Here is a 22,223-nt window from a genome sequence, read left to right on the forward strand (position 1 = left end):
CTGGACCATTGAAAGATAATATTATTCAAAAGAAGCCAGTGGTTTGAACTTTAATTTAGTGGATTAGCCAAGGCCAATCTAAGGTCCACCCTTAAGCAAAGTTTGTTGTAAAGAACAAGCGATTTAGTTAGTAGTCTGCATTGAAAATCCGCTGAATGAGTCTGTTTTCCAGAGTTGATATATGTGTGTTTTGTGACCTTTGGAAGAATGCATATGAGTTATTTTCTACAACCGTGTAGATTGTTTTTCCAGGGACACAGGTAGGATAGGGAAATATTTTGCAAGAAATACTACGATTTAGTATATCGACAGAGGGGCCCGTTTACCCTCCAAAGAGATAGCTAGAGATATTAGTGGTGACTCAGGTTGTGGCACCCGTGGCCGAGAGTTTGGCCCGTTTGACCGTCTGATCATATTACAATGCCCTATACCGTAATAGGGTAATACCATACTCTATATTCACGTTACAGTAGTGGTGGTTGTGAGGCTCCCCATTACAATATTTGGTACCAGCGAGGCTTACCACTCCAATAAGTGGTGAAACCACCAATTCTGCGCCAATATTTGGTGGAAGCAGAGTTTCACGCAAATAACTACCCTCTAGATATTTTATTGCAGATAATGGATTTTCTAGGGATGTTTCATCGATCTTTTAGGGATTTTGGAAATATGAAGTGAAAACACTACCAGATACCCATCATTAGCGGACAAAATGAAATTCTATTGCAAGAAGATAATTGTGAATTATCAAATCATCAAAGCAAAGGCAGTTCAGATGCCATCAAAACAAAAATTCAGAAAAAGAGGCTTTGGTGAATAAAGTAAAGATTGAACTATACTCTGCACTAAAATATTCTTATTGAATTTGATTATCAAAGCATTTGAGATTTTATATAGGAACAAAACCGTGCAAGTATGAGATATGCCCTATAGTATTTTCTCGAATTTCATATTTATTCAAACACATGGCAACTCATTCAGAAGAAAAACTATGTAAATGAAAAAAAAAACATGTAAACCATGTACATATTCGATCAACAGTTGTTTTGTAATAATAATTTACCCAAGCATGTGATATAGGTAGGGCTCCATCGTACCTGTCATGGCTATAGGTTGGGTGCCATTGTATATATCATGGCTAAAAATAGGGAGCCATCTTATCTATCCTGGCTACAGAAAGAGCACTTTCATACCTCATGGCTATAGGTAGGGCACCATTGTATCTATCACGGCTATAAGTAGGGCACCATCGTAGCTATGATGGCTGTAGGTAGGGTCTTATCGTACCTATAATGGCTATTGTTAGGGCACAAGCATATATATCATAGATAGGGCACCATCGTATCTATCATAGCTAAGGGTAGGCCACCATATTATCTGTTATGGCTATAGGCAGGGCACCATTGTATCTATCATGGCTTTGGGTAGGGCGCCATCGGGTTCTATCATGACTGTAGGTAGGGCGCCATCGCATCTATCATGGCTATAGGTGGGGCACCGTTGTACCTATAATGGCTACAGATACGGCACTATCATATCTATAATGGCATTACTGCTGCTGTGATAATGAGAGCATCTCAAAAGGCCCAAGGAAAATTAGCAAAGTATTTTCCAAAGGAATTATCCAAGGATAGTTTTAGGTAATGGTTTAGCTAAAAATGCATCAAAAAGTAATCTGTGCTAAACTATGGTTTGATCCTACTTTCTAGAGCTGGAATTACTATAAATCAACCAAAGAAAATCCAGATCACGAATATTACAATATTCTGATCTTCACAGAGGAATGAACGACTTGATTGGCAATCTAAAGGATTAACTTAGAAGTTAATCTTTTCAACAGTTCCTTTAGCTTTCAAGTTTCCAATGTTTGGAAAGAAATGAACAGTTGTTTGAAAGTTCACTTTTCTGTAACTCCCTTAGCTTTCAACTTCTAAATTTTACGCAGTGAGATCACTTAGCTCAATTAATAAGAAAAAATGTTAAAAGCGATGTCAAAATCTAATACCAGCAGAAAGTAGATGCATAAATACAAACAAATGTAGAGGAAGGCAAGGAATTTAATTTTTTTCAAATGAAGTTACAAAAAAAAGTATTAGCAGATGTAAGAAGGGGGGAGGGCAAATTGTTTTTTTCATATTTTTTTATATAAAAAAATTAAAAAGTAAATTTAAAGAAGGGCGATTGACAGCCTTGGTGGAAACAGAAGCATTTAATAAGTCAAACTTAACATGAACACAATTTATTGTGAATAGAATACATTTGTCAATCCGGACAGATCAACTATTCAAATGAAGTGTCATGTCAGAAAGGAGGCGGGAAAAATGTGGAATATAAAATGAAGAAAAGAACGAAAGAAGAACATATGTGATACAGAAAATTAAAGATGCGTCTTCACATGAAAAGTTGAGTCAGCGGTAGGGCGTATAATTGATGAAAAGATAGGTTTGACGCAGTCATTCGTTCTATGTTTATCGTCTTCGTTCATGGATTAAGAATAGGATATTCGTGAGAAATCACGGTGTAGGAAGATCCAGTGAAAATGTTGTGGATCGATAGTATAGACACCGAAGTTTTTGGTGCTCAGTAAGGGACAGGATTTCACACAAAGGTTAGATGTACCAAATTGAGGGAAAGGCGACGGCACTTAAAATTTTGATAAAATAAATTGAATGAATGACCATTTAAATTTGATAACTTTCCCAAATGCGGAATGAATGGAGTTATAGACATTAGACCCAGACTGCTGGGTTGCGATACCGTCGAAAAATAGGGCAGCATTGATGGAACTAGTATTGCTCAAAATAATAAATTCAGATTTCTTGATGTTGACCCGTAGCACTATGTTTCCGTATCAAGGCTCCTAGAAGCCGAAAAAATACATAGTAAACCAATTAGCACGCTAGGTAAGAGCAATAAGTCATCCGCATAAGAAATAAAACTGAGATTCAAGCCATCTATGTAAAGTGTCTATCAAATGAATCCGTTGGCGAAATGGATATCACAGTTGAAGAAAATGGGGCTTAGAGCGAATCCTTGCCATGCTCTGAAAAAGAGCTTAATGGGATCAAACTGGTGATTCAATGAGACAATGTAACAAATGGAGGACAGCATGGAATGTAGCAAGTGTCAATGCTGGAGGCAAACAGCTTGCTTTCACCGGAACATGTGCTTGGCATTCTTATAAGCTGGTGGGCACGTCCATTGCCCAAACCCTTCATGAAGCTGGGATGTTCATCTTTCAGACGTGCATGCAATTTTATATAGAGCAGCAATACCTTTTCAAATAACTTGCGGAGAGCCAATGAAACCATGATTTGTCTATAGCCCTTGGAGAGCAATGGCTCCTGGTTCTTTTCAAGAATGTTCAGCAACCACGTAGGTTAAAAGGTGTGAGTCCCTGCTCCTGACACATTTGGAAGGTTCTTTAGTTGTTTCAAAGTCATCCATTCGAAACCATGAGACTGGTTCTTTTTTTGTTTTCTCTCCGTGAATTCAACATATCCTTTGTGAATGATGATAGGGTTTCGGCGAAGTTTTCGCCGGCTTGCTGCTTTTCTAAGTTGGGTTTCAATCTTGTGTCCAGCTCTATCGGTGGTGACGCTAATACGTCTTTGCAATGGTTTGACCTAAGCTCATCAGGCATGGGTTTAGGTACGTCAAAGTCAGTCCTATTTGTTAGAAAATGCTGTCACAGAATAGCCGAAGCCCTATTAAAGTCAATGGATAGCTTTTCGACTTGCTGACCTTGCATATGTCCAACTGTGCGATTGAATTCCCTTTCGGCAGACGGGAAAAAACATGATTGATTTACATAGGATTGGTTTTGCCTGAGAGTGAGGTCTTTGGTAATTTGCCGGGTTACGGACAAACAGTTGAACGTGCTGAGATTCATCTTAAATTTGGTAGGTATCTTCAGCCAAAGATATTTTCGTAAATATATTAGGACATCAACCTCTTTATTCACCTGAAAATTTTCGTCCAATGTGTTTCAAGCGGACCAGAGCACTTTTGTAAAATATCTAATTAGCCTCAGATATTTTGATATAAGTAGCAAACATATTAGAGGAGAATAACCTCCCTAACTTTCTGTCAAAATTTGGTAGTGAGGTCTTTTGTTACGCAATAAAACCGCTTTGTGCCTTTAGTAATAAAAACCAAAATCCGTTTTCTGAGTCCGAATCAAGAAATATCCAACATCCATACCTTTATAGTAGAACTTGATGGTAAAGTGGAGGGTTTAGAGTGTTGGAGGGGCCAATGGCCCCCTTTAGCTCCCAAACATACATGTTGTAGAGCTCTGCACGATTCTGGTTCAAACAATGTGTCCAATGACTGCCTTACTGCTAGAAATTTAAAGAGGGGAAGAGTGGTGTTTGAGGGGCCAAGAGTTAGCTTTAATTTTCCAAACATGCAATTGGAAATTCATACAAGATTCTAGTTCAAACAAGGTGAAAAATGTCTATTTTTCTTCTAAATGCTTTGTGGGGCAGGTGATGAAGGGAGATAGTGAATAAAGAACGAGTGCAGGTATTTTTTCAAGGGAGGAGGCAACATGAAGGCGAATTCTATTGGACAATTGTAACGAGCAGTGTGCAGAGATTCGGGAACACTTAGGATTTTGTGGGGCAGGCTCCACCCTCACATACATCCATAAGTTCGATGGGTATACGATCCAATTCGGTTCCCCAACAAAAGAGATCAAAAATGTCTGCCTGATTCCAGTTCAAACATGGGGCAAATGTCAAACTTTCTAACTTTCATCGTGTCTGTCTGGAGCTTGGGGTTAGCTCGTTTTTGCGTTAAGACCTCCATTCTTTTCACACATCGTCAACGTAACTCTGCAGCCTGAAATTAACTCATTTCCGGGCGCACCCAGGATCTAATATTTATTTTTTATTTTTTTACCAGTCAGTCCGTAGCTTGGACTTGCCTTGTCTTGCACCAATTCAGGACTTAGCTATATTTTTTCAGAGAGTCACCTGAATTGTACAGCTTGGACTTCTCAGGATTTTGCACCAAACCAGGAAACAGGTTGTTTTTGTGCCCATTCAGAACTTCGATTGTTTTCCACTGAGTCAGGATTTCGCTCGTTTTTGCACCACGTCACAAAAGCTCAACTGCTTGAGATTTCACTTGTTTTCCCATCCAGGATGTTTTGGACTGAATTAGAATTTGGCAAATTTTTAGCTCATTTTTGCACCAATCCAGGATAGGCTCGTTTTTATGCCGAGTCAGTGTGGAAAATAGAATTAGCTTGTTTTCGAACCGATTTAGAAAACCCTTGCATGATATATACTTAAATGAGGAGCAACGTACAACCTCTCTGCTAAAACGTGGAGGGTTGAGATGAGAAAGGGGAGAGGGCATGGGCTATATTCTTAACTCTGACCATACATATTTATAGCCGTTTTAAGAGTTTGGTTTTCACAAATTGTGACTCGCCCATGTTTTATACCAAAATATGTCTGGTAGAATGGGGTTCTTGTTCTTGGGGTTGCTCTGATCAAGTCCCTCCTAGAAGCATCTTTAAATGCCTTTTTGATCACTATGGAAAGACTTGCAATCTCAAACAATCTTCTTTACCATTGGGTCACTGGCCCCCCATGTTTTGGCGCGGCAGGGGGGCTGATCACCCTCCATCTACACTTGGCACTTGAAAAGGGTACATGAAACTTCAGTTTTCAATCAAATGAGCCCCTTTATAAGTTTTTATAGTCACCTTTTACATAAAAAATGGCCAGGAAAAACATGAAACACACCTCGCTTTTTACTTAGTCAACGGTACATCACTGACTCTGATTGTGATGCTAAAATCAATTCACGGGGATATTCTTCTCGGCCAGCATTGTGCTTGCCTCTGTTGCTCTTTTTTTTTAGTGGAGCAGGGATAAAAAAATGTTAAATTTAAAGCGCTTAATCTTAAGCGACAAATCTTTTTACACTGTAACTAACCTTTTCAATCAAATACTTTGTTTTTGAGACATGTTGGTTCTTTAAAAATTAAATAAAAAAAACTAGTTTTTTTAACTGAAAGTAAGGAGCGACATTAAAACTTAAAACGAACAGAAATTACTCCGTATATGAAATGGGTTTTCCCCTCCGCAATCCCTCGCTCTTTACGCTAAAAATTTTAATTGTTTTAAAAATTAGAATTGTGGCAAAGAGTCAAACTTTAGCGTAAAGAGCGAGGGATTGCGGAGGGAAAACCCATTTCATATACGGAGTTTTTCTGTTCGTTTTAAGTTTTAATGTCGCTCCTTACTTTCACTTAAAAAAACTAGTTTTTTTTTATTTAATTTCTGAACGTTTTCGAATTAATGCATGTTTGATTTTGGCTCTCCGCACATAAATTATTAAAATAAAATTTGCGTACTAATTTTTTTTTTGCTAAATGGCTCTCTTAATTTTGATCAGACGATTTTGAGAAATAAGGGGTGGGGAAGGAGGCGTAGTTGCCCTCCAATTTTTCGGTTACTTAAAAAGGTAACTAGAACTTTTAATTTTTAACGAACGTGTCTATTAGTAAAAAATATACGTAACTTAAGAATTAACTTACGTAACAAACTTTTATATTTTTATATTTTTATTATGTATATGAGGGGGTGTGTCCCCTCGTTAATACCTCGCTCTTTATACTAAATCTTAAGTCTTGTCCCAATTCTTTAAGAATGACCCCTGAATCAGAAAGGCCGTAGAGTAAGTAGTTGAAATTACTAAAAATACTTTAGCAAAAAGAGCGATGTATTTATTTCCTCCTAAATACATTGCTCTTTATGCTAAAGTATTTTTAGAACCCCTCATATGCTTAATTATCTCTGTTCGTTTTAAGTTTCAATGCTACTCTTTACTTTCAACTGAAAAAACTTTTCATGTTTATTTTTTCATTGTTTTTTTTTATAGTAATGCTAGAAAATCCTGCGCCCTTTTCATTGAGTTTCTCTTCCCCCATGACATATTCCTCCAAGTAAAGATCCTCCCACATAACCCCCTTTCCTCAACCCAACCCCCAAACCAAAGGAATCCCCCTGAAAACGTCTGTACACTTCCCAATAACCATTACTGTATGTAAACACTGGTCAAAGTTTGTAACTTGCAGCACCTCCCCCAGGGACTGTGGTGGAGTAAGTCATCCCTAAAGACATAGTTATTATGGTTTTCGACTATGCGGAACAAAATGACTATCTCACAATTTTGATCCATTGAATTTGGGAAAAAAATGAGCGTGGGAGGGGGTCTAGGTGCCCTCCAATTTTCATGGTCACTTAAAAAGGGCACTAGAACTTTTCATTTCCATTAGAATGAGTCCTCTTATGCATTCTAGGACCACTTGGTCGATACGATGACCCCTGGGAAAAAAAAACAAATAAACACGCACCCGTGATCTGTCTTCTGGCAAAAAATATGAAATTCCACATTTTTGTAGATAGGAGCTTGAAATTTTCGCTATAGGGTTCTCTGATACGTTGAATGCGATGGTGCGATGGTTATTCTATGAATTTTAGGGGGTGTTTTCCCCTATTTTCCACAATAAGGTAAATTTTCTTTTACTAGTTTCGTTTACTAAAGAGTTTAACTCTTTCTCTTAACTCTACTTCTTAAAACGGTAAAAAACTTTAGCGTAAAGAGCGGGCCGTTGAGGAGGAAAAGCCCCTTTCATATACGGATTAATTTCTGTTCGTTTTAAGTTTTAATGTCACTTCTTACTTTCATTTAAAAAAACTTGTTTTTCTTATTTAATTTCTGGACGTTTTTTAATTAATGCATGTTTTGATCTTGGCTCTCCACACATAAATAATTAAAACGAACTTTGCATATTAATTTTTTTTTGGCTAAATGGCTTTCTCATAGTTTTAATCAGAAGATTTTGAGAAAAAAGGAGAGAGGGAGGAAGCCTAGTTGCCCTCCGATTTTTTGATTACTTAAAAAGGCAACTAGAACTTTTAATTTTTTTACGAACACTTTCATTAGTAAAAAATATACATAATTTACGAATTAACTTACGTAACAAACTTCTATATTCGTATGTTTTATTGTGTATATGAGAGAGTTCACCCCTCGTCGATACCTCGCTCTTTACACTAAAGCTTAAATTCTGTCCCAATTCCTTAAGAATGACTCTTGAATAACAAAGGCCGTAGAAAAAAATAGTTGAAATTACTAAAAATACTTTAGTGTGAAGAAAGGGGTATTACGAGGAGGTAAACCCCTCATATGCGCAATAATTTCTGCTCGTTTTAAATTTTAATGCTGCTCCTCACTTTCAGTAGAAAAAAACTATATTTATTTTTTCATTGTTTTTTTTTTTAAATAATGCTAGAAAATCCTGCTCTCCCTTCATGGAAATTTTCTTCCCCCATGATAAATTCCTCCAAGGAAAGTTTCCCTAACATATCCCCCTCTTCCCCCCCCCCCCAAATCAAAAATCCCCCTGAAAACGTCTGTACACTTACAAATAACAATTACTATATGTAAGCAGTGGTCAAAGTTTGTAACTTGTAGCCCCTCCCACAGGGACTGTGGGGGAGTAAGTCGTCCCAAAAGACATAGTTATAAGGTTTTTCGACTACGCTGAATAGAATGGCTATCTCAGAATTTTGATCCGGTGACTTTAGGAAAATAATTAGCGTGGGAGGGGGGCCTATATACCCTCCAATTTTTTTTCGGTCACTGAAAAAGGGCACTAGAACTCTTCATTTCCGTTAAAAAAAAAAAACAAAAAAAAAAACAAATAAACACGCATCCGTGATCTGCCTTCTGCCAAAAAATACAAAATTCCACATTTTTGTAGATAGGAGCTTGAAACTTCTACAATAGGGTTCTCTGATACGCTGAATCTGATGGTGTGATTTTCGTTAAGATTCTATGAGGTTAGGGGGTATTAGGTATTAGGGGGTGTTTTCTCCTATTTTCTAAAATAAGGCAAATTTTCGCGTAACTTTTGATGGGTAAGTCTAAACTTATTGAAACTTATATATTTAAAATCAGCATGAAAATGCAATTCTTTTGTTTTAACTATTGTTATAAAAATTCCATTTTTTAGAGTTTTGGTTACTATTGAGCCAGGTCGCTCTTTACTACAGTTCGTTACCACGAACTTTTTGATTTGTGTTACGCTTGATACTTTCAGTATAGATTTTAAAATGAAATTCTCAACGAACCAACATCTTAACGAATCTTAACCATCTTAATCTAACATGTTAACCTAAACTGAAAATAGAGCAAAAATTCGGACAAAAGATGAAAAAAACGAGTTTTATGAAAACAGGGAAACGAAGAAATAATTTATTAATACGGAAACTAATTGCAAATTTCAGTTGATGCCTGTTTCAGTTCTGTTACTTTATACCACATGGAAGACCCTTTTTTCTCTTGATCAAAAGATCCTTTGAATTCTTCTTATTCCAGAGAATCAAGGAATTGGCCCTTTGCCAAAGTAAGGCTTGTGAAGAATAGATACAAACAATAAGGACAGTTGATGATTGGCTCCTACTTTTACAGAACAGAAAATAGCCTTGGAATCATTTAGTTGAGAAATTGCTACTTCACAAGACAAGCCTTAATTATAAAACAAGGAGAGGGGACTTTGTCAATTCAGGGCCTATTATTAGAATTTTTTACTGTACGTTTGTGGGAAGATTAAATTGTCAGGTAGATTTGGCGATGATCCAGGTAGTAATGAATTACCTATTTTAGAAGCAAGATTAATTTCTATCTTTGCCGTTTCTTAGTGAAGAAACGGCAGCCTTATAAGTCACCCTTACGAATGTTGAAGCCATTCTAATTTGAACAAAAGGCATGGGCAGTTCTTGTGAAACTTTTCCTCAATGACCTTTCACCCATCGCTCTATGAAATTTTTTCTAGAGGGAAGAGGTATACAAAGGTTTTTTCCACCAGGAAAGTAAAATATTTTTAGTTTCTACACTAAGTTTTACCAAATTTTGATGCCCACTTTTGTATATTTTTCGCAGTTCGAATGGGTTAAAAATACGATTGCAAGATTTTATATATATTCGTTAATTACGATTTAAGATCATTTTAAAACAAAAAAACCTTTTTTTTAACTTTTTGTTACTATGGGTCTGGGTTCACTCTTTACTAAGTTGCAGCAAAGGACTGCAACTTTTACAGGCAGGGTGTCATCAGACAACGAACAAAACAAGCAAAACAAGAGCTAAGAGCTTATATGGCACTTGTGACGAGGCAAGCAGAGCTAAGAGCCAAGAGCTCATATGGAATGAGCTCTAACAAAATTCAAAGAATCAATAGATTGATTTAAAAAGAAAATCAGAGGCTTAATGCCGGTTAGGATTTAAAATAAGAGCTCGGAGTCACGATGTCCTTCGAAATATCAAAATTCATTAAGATCCCATCACCCACTCGTAGGTTATAAATACCTCATTTTTTCTAATTTTCCTCTCTCTTTAGCCCCCCACATGGTCGAATCTGGGAAAACGACTTTATAAAGTCAATTTGTGCAGCTCCTTGACACGCCTACCAATTTTCATCGTCCTAGTACGTCCAAAAGCACCGAACTCGCCAAATCACTGAACCCCTCCCCCCAACTCCCCCAAAGAGAGCAAATCTAGTATGGTTATGTCAATCACATATCAAAGACATTTGCTTATTCTATCCACCAAGCTTCATCCCGATTCCTCCGCTCCAAGTGTTTTCCAAGATTTCCCCCTCCAACTCCCTCCAATGTCAAAAGATCTGGTCGGGATTTGAAATAAGAGCTCTGAGACATGAATTCCTTCTAAATACTAAATTTCATTAAGATCCGATCACCTATTCGTAAGATAAAAATACCCCAATTTTCACGTTTTCCAAGAATTCTGGTTTCTCCCTCCAACTCCCCCCAATATCACAGAATCTGGTCGGAATTTAAAATTAGAGCTTAAAAGCACAAGACCCTTCTAAATATCAAATTTCATTAAGATCTGGTCACCGTTTCGTAAGTTACAAATACCTTATTTTTCCAAATTACCCCCCCCCCCCAACTCCACCAAAGACAGCAGATCCGGTCCGGTTATGTCAGTCACATATCTTCGACAGGTTTTAGTTCTTCCCATCCAGTTTCATCCTGATCTCTCCGCTTTAAGTATTTTCTAAGATTCCCCCCCCCCAATGACGCTGGATCCGATGAGATTTAAAATAAGAGATTTGAGTTACGAGGTCCTTCTAATTATCAAGTTTCATGAAGATCCGATCACTCCTTCGTATGTTAAAAATACGTCATTTTTTCTAATTTTTCGGAATTAAACCCCTCCCCCCAATAGAGCGGATCCGTTCCAATTATGTAAATCACGTATCTAAGACTTCTGCTTATTTTTCCCATCAAGTTCCATCCCGATCCTTCCAACCTAAGCGTTTTCCATGATTTTAGGTCCCCCCAAACTCTCCCCAATGTCACCAGATCCGGTCGGGATTTAGAATAAGAGCTTTGAGACACAATATCCTTCTAAATATCAAATTTCATTGAGATACGATCACCCGTTCGTAAGTTAAAAATACCTCATTTTTTCTAACTTTTCAGAATTAACGCCCCCCCCCCCAGCTAACCCAAAGAGAGCGGATCCGTTCCGGTTATGTCAATCATGTATCTAGGACTTGTGCTTATTTTTCCCACCAAGTTTCATCCCGATCCCTCCACTCCAAGTGTTTTCCAAGATTTTAGGTTTTCCCCTCCCAACTCCCCCCCCAGTGTCACCAGATCCGGTCGGGACTTAAAATAACAGCTCTGAGACACGATATCCTTCCAAACATCAAATTTCATTACGATCTGATAAACCGTTCGTAAGTTAAAAATACTTCATTTTGTCAATTTTTTCCGAATCACTTGGTTAATACCAAGCGCCATAAAAAGCTAGGCTGATTATGACTGATTTGCACCAAAATAAGAATTAGAATCGCAAGTTGAGTCCTAGATCTGAAGAAGTCGTATGCTTTGAGAAAGCAGCCATTATACAAATATTTTCCAATCTGGAACTTAAGGCATATTTTTGCAGCTAGGACTGCTGAAATTAAAATTAAAATTTGTTAAGAATGAGATTCTGGTTGAAAATAATTGGTAAAGCTGCAGATGTAATGTACCCAATAGAACCAGGATCAACAAACAGAAATAACTTCCTTTATGATGGTTCGCGTGTAGGAGACTGATATAAAGTACTTTACGACATCGCATATGAACCAAATTTATACAGTCAAGACTTCAGCTCTCTCAACTTCAACTTGAATAATTGCAAATATTAGAACAAAAGTTCCCTTGCCAAAGTCTGTTTCTACATGCCATCTATACGTACATGAATGTATACAGAGATGTATAGGAAATAAACGAAAGGAAAACTAACAAAACACCATTTCTGAAGACACCACGGTATCAACACTCATATTAAAAAAAATCAATTTTATAAATACTAGTAAAGCGACACTATTTATCCATCAAACGAGACAGTTGGGGGGAATAAATTTTACTTAATCTATAACACCCAAGAAATTGACATCAAATATTTAATATTTTTAGATAATATAATTGTTTCTTAACCATAAAGAATTCTAAGACAATATTTAAGAACCGAAAAATATAAGCCGACCATCAATTGATTTCAGCGCCAAATAAAAAAGCTGACCTTAGACAAAAAAAAATATAAGCTTCCATTGCTTCAACTAGAACCTATATAGACATCAATTGACCTAAGTTGAAAATAATACTTCTGGCACAATTTCACAAGTATACAAAACGATTCAATTTATTTTTCCTTTCTTTGGTAAGTGGCTTAATGAGCCTTTTAACTTGCCTTCTGCGGCAGTTTCTGGTATAAATATTGCTTTGTATCCCTTACTAAAAAAAAGCTACTTGACATAATTAAGGGGAGACAAAATTCTGGATTTGACGTCTACGGCTGAAGGGAACGACTTCGAAACATAATGACTTCATAAACATGGGAGAGGAAGAGTTTTTTTCAAGTGGTTCAGCTTGTTTCTCTCCTTCTAATTTGATTCTAATAGAGCGACTATTACGGCTAATATACATAACAAGGAGGATGAGTGTTCTATAGTACGGTAGAATTTCGTAATAATAATATCAATACCTTGCTCTTCACGCTAAAGTTTATTAGTACTTAAAAAAGGTACCTATTGTTCTAATTAAACGACCCTTGTGTTTCCAGAGTCGTTTTTAAAGAACTTGTACAATATTCAAACTTTACCGTAAAGAGCGAGGTATTGAGGAGGGGGCAACCTGCCTCATATACGTAATTATTTCAGTTGGTATTAAGTTTAAATGTTGCTCCTCACATTTAGTTGAAGACAGTTGTTTTTTTAATTCTATTCCTGATCGGTTTTACAAAATGCCGGGAAATCCGGATCCGCATCCACGAAAAATAATCTAGACAATTCCATCCCGCTGAAAATTTCCTCCGGACAATCCCCTTTAACGTCTCCACACGTAAAACTAGCTCGGCAACAAGAAAGTAAGACAAATAAAAAAGATTTTGTAAAGGAATTCTGGCAAATTTCCCCAGTGTAGATTTTCTCCTGAAAATCTCATCTCCAGAAAACATGAAAACTTATCCCCATGGAAAATCCTCCCGTCGGAATATCCCCCCTGCCCAAAAAAAATATATCTATATTTCCCAATAACAAATACGTTGAATATCCCCCACAGGATACCCCGGAAGTTTTATCTTCACATGATAAGTCGTCCAAAAAATATTGCTGATGTGCCTTTTTGACCCCCTTTTAATCTTAATACTTTTACCCTTACAATTAGTTGCAATTGGAGTAATAGTTTAATAGCAGTAGTAGAAGCAGTAAAAGTAGCAGCGGCAGTAGTTAGAATTCACATATTACTTTTTGATCAATTGATCTTCCCCATTAATAATTCTCTGTGAGTGGCAAACACCCACATTCATTCTTTAAATATGTCCTTTTACAATCTGATTGATATCGTAATGAAAATTGGTGGGAAGAAGCTCTTGCCTCTTCCAAACAAGTGCCATATGAGTTCTTGGCTCTTGTTATAGAAGGTATGATAGTACAAACTTTGGAGGAGGCTCATTCGATTGGAAACCGCGATTTCAATTTCAGATTTGAATAATCAAAGGTGATCAAACGACAATAAGCCTCTCCCTCTTAACTACCATTTTTCCCAAATGCGTCCTATCAAAATTAAAAAAAAAAATATTTTGTTCAAATAGTTTAAAGGTCAAATAACCATGCCTCTGGAGTTAACACCCCCACCAGCAGTTCCTGGGGCAGAAGCTATAAGTTAAGCTAGTTGCTCATTTTTAACACCTAAGTTTTATATGGAAAATATTTTTGTATGAACTTTGGGGGGGGGGAGCTTATTTGAATTTCAATAAAAAGTTCCAATTGTACTTTTTATGAGTCAGAAGTAATCAGAGGGCTTCCATCCCCACCCTCTTTTTCCCCAAATACATCCGATCTATATTTTGAGATAGCCATTTTTTTTAAAGCAGTTCAATGGTTAGATAAATATGCCTCCACGGTTCACAACCCTCAGCACCTCGTGCAATGGTTGTAAGTTATGCAAGTTGTCTATTGTTAACAAATAAGGTTTTGTTTTAGAAAAAGGGGTTTTGTCTTAAGAATAAAAAAGCATTGAATATTAAGGTCAAATTTTAAAGAAATGTCAAAGAAAAGGCCAAACACAATCAAACAACCTTTTTGTCCTTTATTGGTTGTGAAAAGGAAATGCCAGCAATATATAGAAGGGCTGATGGTATCAGCCGTCACATCGTTCGGAAAATGATCTGGAGTATATTCAAGTAAATTAAAAGCTACTATTTACATCCAGTTTTAGAAGAAGATCTATCTGCAATGTGTCGAGAACAGCAGAGGGTATAAACCTGAGGTTGTAAAGTTTAAACTTTCAGGACATATTGAAGGAATGTTGAAGAAAAGCCTGGAGTGCAACCAGTTATTACTCTTAGCCGTCCTTAAGATATTGCAAATATACTTTTTTGATAAACCGTATGCATATAGTATCTTTTGATTCAGTTTAACATGTCCCTCAACATTCTCCAGAGTTTCTCCTTAATACCCATAGCATTTTCGGACACAATTCGAATCAAATATCCCCCCCCTTTTCCTAATCATATATCCTTCATGTAAAGAAGAGCAAATTACATAATTACATAACTTATATCACTGCTTTGAGGCTGTGGGGGGCTATTACACTCCCAGAGCCATAGTTACAAGACCTTTTGACTGTTTTGAACAAAATAATTTTTTTTTGGAATTTTGATCAGTGAAGAAGGAAGGGGAAAACGGCAAGGAGGGCTGATTGCCCTCCTATAGCTCGTCAATATCCCCTGAAATTTTCAAACTAATACTCTCATACATTCCTTAGACATTGATGATATGTCCTTCTGACCGCCAGCACGCATACAATATGTTTTATGGTGTCAGGCATCTCTCTCCAAAGCTGTGGGGGGCTATGTCATCCCAATAAGCAGTGGCGTAATTTCTTCAAAATCCCGGGGGGGGGGGAGTTCGAGGCAATTTTCCCAGATCAAGTGAAAATAACAATAAAAACTGAAAAAATAGCCGTTTGGCACCATAAGGATACAATATAGTACTATAAAAATACTATAAGGTACTTTATAGTACTATAAAGGTAAATATATACTAAAGAAAACTGATCCGTTTCTGTTGATGCTTGAATTATGCAGAATTATCTTAGTTTCGACAAGATTTTTGAAGAAACAAAATTTCAGCTTGGGGAGGTGGGCAAACTGAGGTTTGGGAGGGGCAGTTGCCCCCATGTCCCATAGCAAATTTAGCTCCTGCCAATAGGCATAGTTATTTGACCTTCAGACTATTTTGAACAAGATGTCTATTCCAAAATTTTGACTGAATCGTTTTGGAGGCAGAGCAACTAAGAAGGGCATGGGAGGGGGCTGGATGCCTTCCAGTTACTTTTCAAAATCCCCCTCAACATGTCCTGAAAGTTTCAACTTAATACCGTCAGCCACTCTTAAAATATTGCAGATCCTCCGATTTGATAAACTGCATGCACATAGTGGATTTGGATTTTGTAAAAAATACATCTGAAAATTTGCAAAAGCTTTATTTTAATTTAAATTTTTTAATATAATACGCATAACAAATAAAATACACTGGGTCACCACGGAGAGACAGAGCTCGTGATTGTGGTGACCCCATCAATATTTATAAGATAAACAATATTAGTTGAAGATCGAATACCCAAGTCCACGGCCCACCATACAAAGCAGAAAGACAAAATAAAAATCACAATAACAAAACAATCAAACAAACGTGCACAGAGAATGACATCATGAGCAATCAGAGACGATGAATTAAAAAAAAAAAAAATAAAATAAACGAAAATAAAAAAAAATCCATAGAGAAAAAAAAGATTTAAAAAGATTAATGGTGAAAAGTTACTAGAAAAAAATTTAAAAGTTTTAAGACCCTTAGCCTTTTTCATATACTCCCAGAATTGAATAATTCTCCTTTTCAAGATAATGAATCCTTCATGTAAACAATAGGCGAACTGCATAATTGTCCTTGGAAGGATTTTGGCATCTATTGAAGTACAGCTGCGCTAACTTTTGACTAGTTTGAACAAAATGACAATTTTAAAATTTCGATCAGTTTTTGAGCAGAGAGGGCACCCTTCCACAAAAACTTCCACAAAAACCTTGTATGTTAAAAATGGGCAACTTGCGTATCCTACAGCACTTGACCCAGGGCTAAGGGTGAGAGGTTCAATCCTGGAAGCATAGTTATTTGGCCTTTAAACTATTTGAACAAAATAGCCATCTCAAAACTTTGAAAGGATGCATTTGGAGTTAAAAGGTGTAGGGGGGGGGTAGTCCTCTGATTACTGTTGACTTTTAAAGGGGAACTAGAGCTTTCCATTCCCAATCGAATGAGCCTCCCCCATAGTTTATACGCCGATCCCTTCCATGAAAACATTATGTGTTAACAATTGGCAACTTGCATATCTTACAGGCCTTCTCCCGTGGGCTATGGGGGTTTTGTTGACCCTAGAGTTATAGTTATTTGACCTTTGGACTGCTTTGATTTTTAATCGAATGAACTCCTCCGAAATTTACACGACCACCCCTTAGACCCCTTCCATGTGGAGTGTCTCTGAAAAAACACATTGAAACCTTGTCGATCTTTACTATAGCGTTGCCTCTGATTCCAACTTGAAGATTGAAGTTTATAAATTTTATGCCCGCAGAAATCTCAGAAATCTGAGAGATTGCTTTAAATTGCTAGTAATAAGGGATATTATCAGATTTCCAGTTTTTCTTTCATATTTTCAAGTTTTAAAAATTAGCCAACCAACCAGAAGAACCGATGTTTTTCGTGAAAATAAACACTATTTATAAACGTGTTAATTATAAATTCGAGGCTAATAGCCGCCGAACAGGGTGTTCACAAAGTCAATAAAGTTTCTCATTAAGTCCATGCCGCAACGTTTGTGACCACTCAAACCAGAATTTTAGATTATTGACTTTATGGAAAGTTCCAGTGCTAAACACTTTGAATCTCTTGTGTAAGCAGTTCAAGAGGTCTCTAAGCACGTTGGACTCAGTATCAGTGCTTCAAGACTGATATAATGGCTATCAACCAATCTGTATCTTCTCAGATTAACCTTGGTATGGAGGCAGTAGAAAACATCGAGGAATCCAAGTATCTTGGCTCAATTTTAACACCAGATGGGAAAGCAAAAATAGATATCTTCGCTCCCATAGCAGAGGTATGAGGAGTCTTCTCTTCTCAGAGAGAGAAAAAAAAACAAAAAACACTACAGACCAGAGAAGAGAATACAACTAAAACCCAATGTCCAAGCTGCACTACTATATACTTGTTAGACACGGCCAATGAAGACGAAAAGGTGAGAACTTCGGACATATTCAACCAAAATTGTCTTTATTCGATTAATAGGATACAATAGGATTAATAGGATTTCAAATAGTTAAGTAAGGAGTCGATACAGTTAATCAGAAGAACTTCCAATTATTATCAAAAAACGTGTCTGAAGCTACTTAGCTGCACTCTACGCCGTCCTTCAGGCGCGATATATAAGAATTTCCTCGTTTGGGAACCAGCCTCCCCCTGGAAATGAAAACCGGAAGGACAATAGAAGAGCCTCAGGCAAAAATTGAAGGAAGATATGGCAGCATGGGGCAGGGGACTCTGGAGAAATAGTATGAGAATGGACAAAGACTGACTGAAAACCACCGAGTGGCAACCGAGAGTTCGAAGCGGTGGTCGGAAGTCATTGCAACGGTCTTTGGTGCCGAGCAAGACTACCCATCGTCTGGTTCCGGCTGAAAGTCAAAGTGAGTAGGCTAAGCAGTTTGAGTAATTTAAGAGAACATTGTATCTTCTTTTCAGATTAAATCAGTTGACATGAATTATGTAACTTCTTAGTTAAAAATTTAAGAAGTTGAAATTCTTCCTGTTCGCAACGGATTTTATGAGAGTTAGCTGGTAAACTTTACTAGATTTATGAAAGATTTACAAATTCGAGTATTTCCAAATAGTAGTAGGAATTTTTTTAGCACATTTGTTGATAAAAGCTTTGTAAAAGATTTTACTTTCAACATTTGTATTTATTCTTTTTAGTCTTGGGAAAATCCTGCAGTCAATTATCTTTCTTCGTGCCCACAAAATTTTGTACATACTTTATAACATATTTTTATAGCTATTCAAGAGCAAGTCAAAACCCTTAAGCACTCCAGACTAAAGTAGCTTTTTAGTTTGAGATATGTTTAAACCATCCTTCCTCTCTTCCAGAAGAACCAATACCTATATTACTAAATGTAATCGAGCTGATCACCTACTAACACAGAAGCGTCGATAAACCTATATAAAAAGATTTTTTAGCTATAGTTAAAAAATTAAATGATTGATGTTAATTCCGATTAATAATGCGGATGCGAAATTAAAGCTCACTCAAAATACGAGAATTAGATTACATGTTAATTAAAAGGATAATAGGAGATTCGATTTTGACCTTTGAGCTAACTGAGGAAGTTAAACAAAAGTGCAAAAATAAGACGCATAGACAGAAAAAAAAATCAGCTGATTTCAATCTAAGTAATATTGAGGTAAACGGTGCTATTATTGCTGGTACAGTAAAGGGAGGTTCAGAAATAGTAACTATCCTCTGCCAAAAATCTGTAAGTTATATTTAACTATCGAGGGGGTGCCCACTTTCCGAAATCACGTACACCAGGTGGCGCGTGCCAAACGTGGCAAAAACTGTGCCGGGCGTGGTAGAAACTGTGCCAAGCGTAACAGAACAGTGCGTGACCCATGGCGTTCTGGGATGCACAGCTGGAGGTGGAAAATGGGTACCCCTTGGGAGTAAGGAGTTTTTTATTACACAATGGATACAAATTTACCTTTTTCAAATTTGCAATCCTTCCCCAGAATGGAACTCCTCCCTATCTCCAATTAGTTAGATCTGGCTACACATCTCATCATATTTTGGCTATGCCTCCTATACTCAGGAAACACACTTCGCTTATTGATGGTTGGCTTCTTTGTTACAGAGTTTGTTAAATACCGTAAGCGACCAGTACAAGCCATATATAAATGATTGTTTTGTAAATTTACAAGATACTTGGGCAGTAGAAAAAAGCACTACAAGAAGGCTTGTTTCTCTCAAATCACAAATCACATCTAAAAATGCCACTTAAAACTTCTTATTTCCAATCCAAGCCCCCTTCCAATTCTCTAGGGCCACTGCTTCCAAGCGAATTGGCCAAGAAAGAAAACACATTGAAGGGATATGGCTTTTTACTTAGGTAGCACTACAGCCCTGCGTCTGATAGTACATACGAACTGTCTAACAATCCAGGTTGCTACCATGGTCAGTTCCTAAAGTGCTAAAACTACCCCAATTTGCATGCTACACAATGATTTTTGGTGCTACAGTCAAAAATTTGTTCGCGTGTGTCGTAGCGAACCTGATGAAATCAGAGCGCTGAATTGAAAAGCTGTACATGCACCCGCATATCCCATATTCAAACGTATTTAGATTATTGTCATGCATAAAAAAACGTTTTGACATATATTTTGATCTGAGACACATTATGTAATTACATTTCATATATTTGTATTTTCAAATTGGTCATACAAGAGAAAACGTGCTACATTCAATTGAGCACATGCTACACATGATAAAGCAGTGCTTAAATAGCACTATGGTTCAACAAGTAACGACCCTGCTGATTATCATGCATCCGACGGAAGTGAGAACAAATTTTAATAGCAGCAACGATATGCCAAAGACAGTTGGTTTCCACTCTTCAAAATACTTATCAGAAGTTTTATCGACGAATAACTACATCGACTTTAATTCCAGACATTTCTTCTAAGGAGTGCGTAATTGACAGCATTCCTATTTATAGCCGCCAAAGGCCAAATTGGCAAGAATATTAAATTATACAATATAATTACAAGGTAACCAATCATTTGCGAGGAAAATTTAAGTGCACCATGAAGTGATGGCTCAATATCTCTCGGGGAGAGCTGAATATAGTTGCTTAGATACCGACGACAATGAAAGGCTACAATGGGATAATTGTATTCCTCAGAAGACTACTCCAGTGTGACAGAAACTGAAACCACCAAATTACTTCATTTAGGTCTCTAGAATTATAACGAAAATGTTGAATATTTTAGAAAATAACTATGGGGAGCAGTTGGAATTTCATTTTAGAGGAAGTGACAGTTTGCGTGTTTATTTTGAATATGTTTGAATATTATTGTTCTTATTCGAATATTTTTTCTGTGTTTTTTTTTTTTTTTTAGAGCATAAAATCTAAAACAATATGCAGGATAACTTTCAGCTGAAATAGACGGCTCCTTACACGTAGAAAATTGTATTCACCCCTCACCCTAAACTATTTTGAAGGCTAAAGAATGAAACTGACTGTCACAAGTATCCAGGAGCAGATCCAGGGAGTGGTTTCATGGGCACATCTTCCACACCGGAAGATTGAAATTCACTGTGTATAGGAATGAAGGGACAAAAATCCCAGTGTGAAATTCGAAGTTTCGTCGGTGCCCCTGAAGCTTTAATTTTGTATCTACCCCTGTTAATATCGAAGAAAAATCCTGAAAGTCTCACAAGTATTTTAGTTTTTCTATTTTTCAAATGCAATGGGAAAAACAGAAACAAACTTTTACATTTTTGAATACACTTCATTTTGTTTTCCAGTAAAAATGTCACTTTCGCCTTTATAGGGCTGAGCGCCCTTGCTTATTTTCACTAATTTCTGTTCTTTTTAAAGTTTGACTTTATATGTAATTGTTTTTTATCGCTTTGGTTCCACTTCTTCGTTTCGATTAGATTTCGATTTTTTTTTTAAGTTCGTGTTTTACTTCTTGTATGAGATGCATTTTTATCCTACTTTTCTTCATTCTGGAAACTTTGTTTTTTCAATTCAATTAACCTACGTAAAAAAGGTACTAAAAAATAAGATTTACATTCCAATGATTTCAATTTCCATCAATCATGACCTCAGTTTGATCAGACCCTGAATAGAAGAGTTGTCAAACTTTTAAAGTACTGTTTACAACTGACAATTTGTGCTTTTTACCTGCTATTTGTAACAGTGAAGAGTTCAGCTCAGTTGTACATGGATAAAATCCCACTAGAAACTCACTAGGGCACAATAATTCGTTTTCGGAAAAGGAGCAAGTTTGTAGGGCACAAAAAATTGGCTCTTTTTCCAATTGCGCCAATTTGGTCCAGAGTCTAATAATCGATTTTTTTGTTATTATAGTTCTTTATTAGTTATTACACTTTTAGATCTAGGCAAACTAGGGTTCTCTATAAATCAGGCACTCTGTGCCAGTCCAGTGCTCTTTGGGAAAATCGGAGTAGCAGTTCGATAATCTGGGAAGCTACAGTTATCTAAACTCGAGATAGTTGCTTATTAATTCTGATACCACAGGGGAAAAATTCATTAGAAGGTATTATAGTATCAACCCGTATATCCTATGTAAGGCAGTGTGGTCAGATTGTTGCTAATTTTGGGACCTAGAGGCATCTATCCGAAATATTCCTCAGAATGAATGAGAGTCCGGGAATAAAGGTCTCTCTACAATGATGGGAAGGACCTTTCATGAAAATTTGCAAATTTAGAAATAAAATGTACTATATAAAACTTCAAGCCCATCCCCACACGTGCAATTTTTGTTTATT

At 36.8% G+C, this 22,223-nt stretch overlaps 2 protein-coding genes across 6 annotated transcripts in view; one reads left to right on the forward strand and one right to left on the reverse strand.

Moving 5' to 3' along the window:
• Nucleotides 1-22,223, reverse strand: part of LOC136032096 (uncharacterized) — a 438,713-nt gene that overhangs the window by 143,671 nt on the left and 272,819 nt on the right. The window lies entirely within an intron of this gene.
• Nucleotides 1-22,223, forward strand: part of LOC136032099 (uncharacterized) — a 70,764-nt gene that overhangs the window by 24,221 nt on the left and 24,320 nt on the right. The window contains exon 1 of one of the 2 annotated variants that reach the window (XM_065712245.1): nt 129-260. The exons of the other annotated variant lie outside the window; for it this stretch is intronic. Within the exon in view, the coding sequence (XP_065568317.1) occupies nt 208-260 (53 nt within the window). The 5' untranslated portion in view covers nt 129-207. Of the gene's footprint in view, nt 1-128; nt 261-22,223 lie in introns of those variants that run through there. 2 annotated transcript variants of the gene reach the window in all.

The sequence above is a fragment of the Artemia franciscana genome, chromosome 10 (genome assembly GCF_032884065.1).
Source record: "Artemia franciscana chromosome 10, ASM3288406v1, whole genome shotgun sequence".
NCBI lineage: Eukaryota > Metazoa > Arthropoda > Branchiopoda > Anostraca > Artemiidae > Artemia > Artemia franciscana.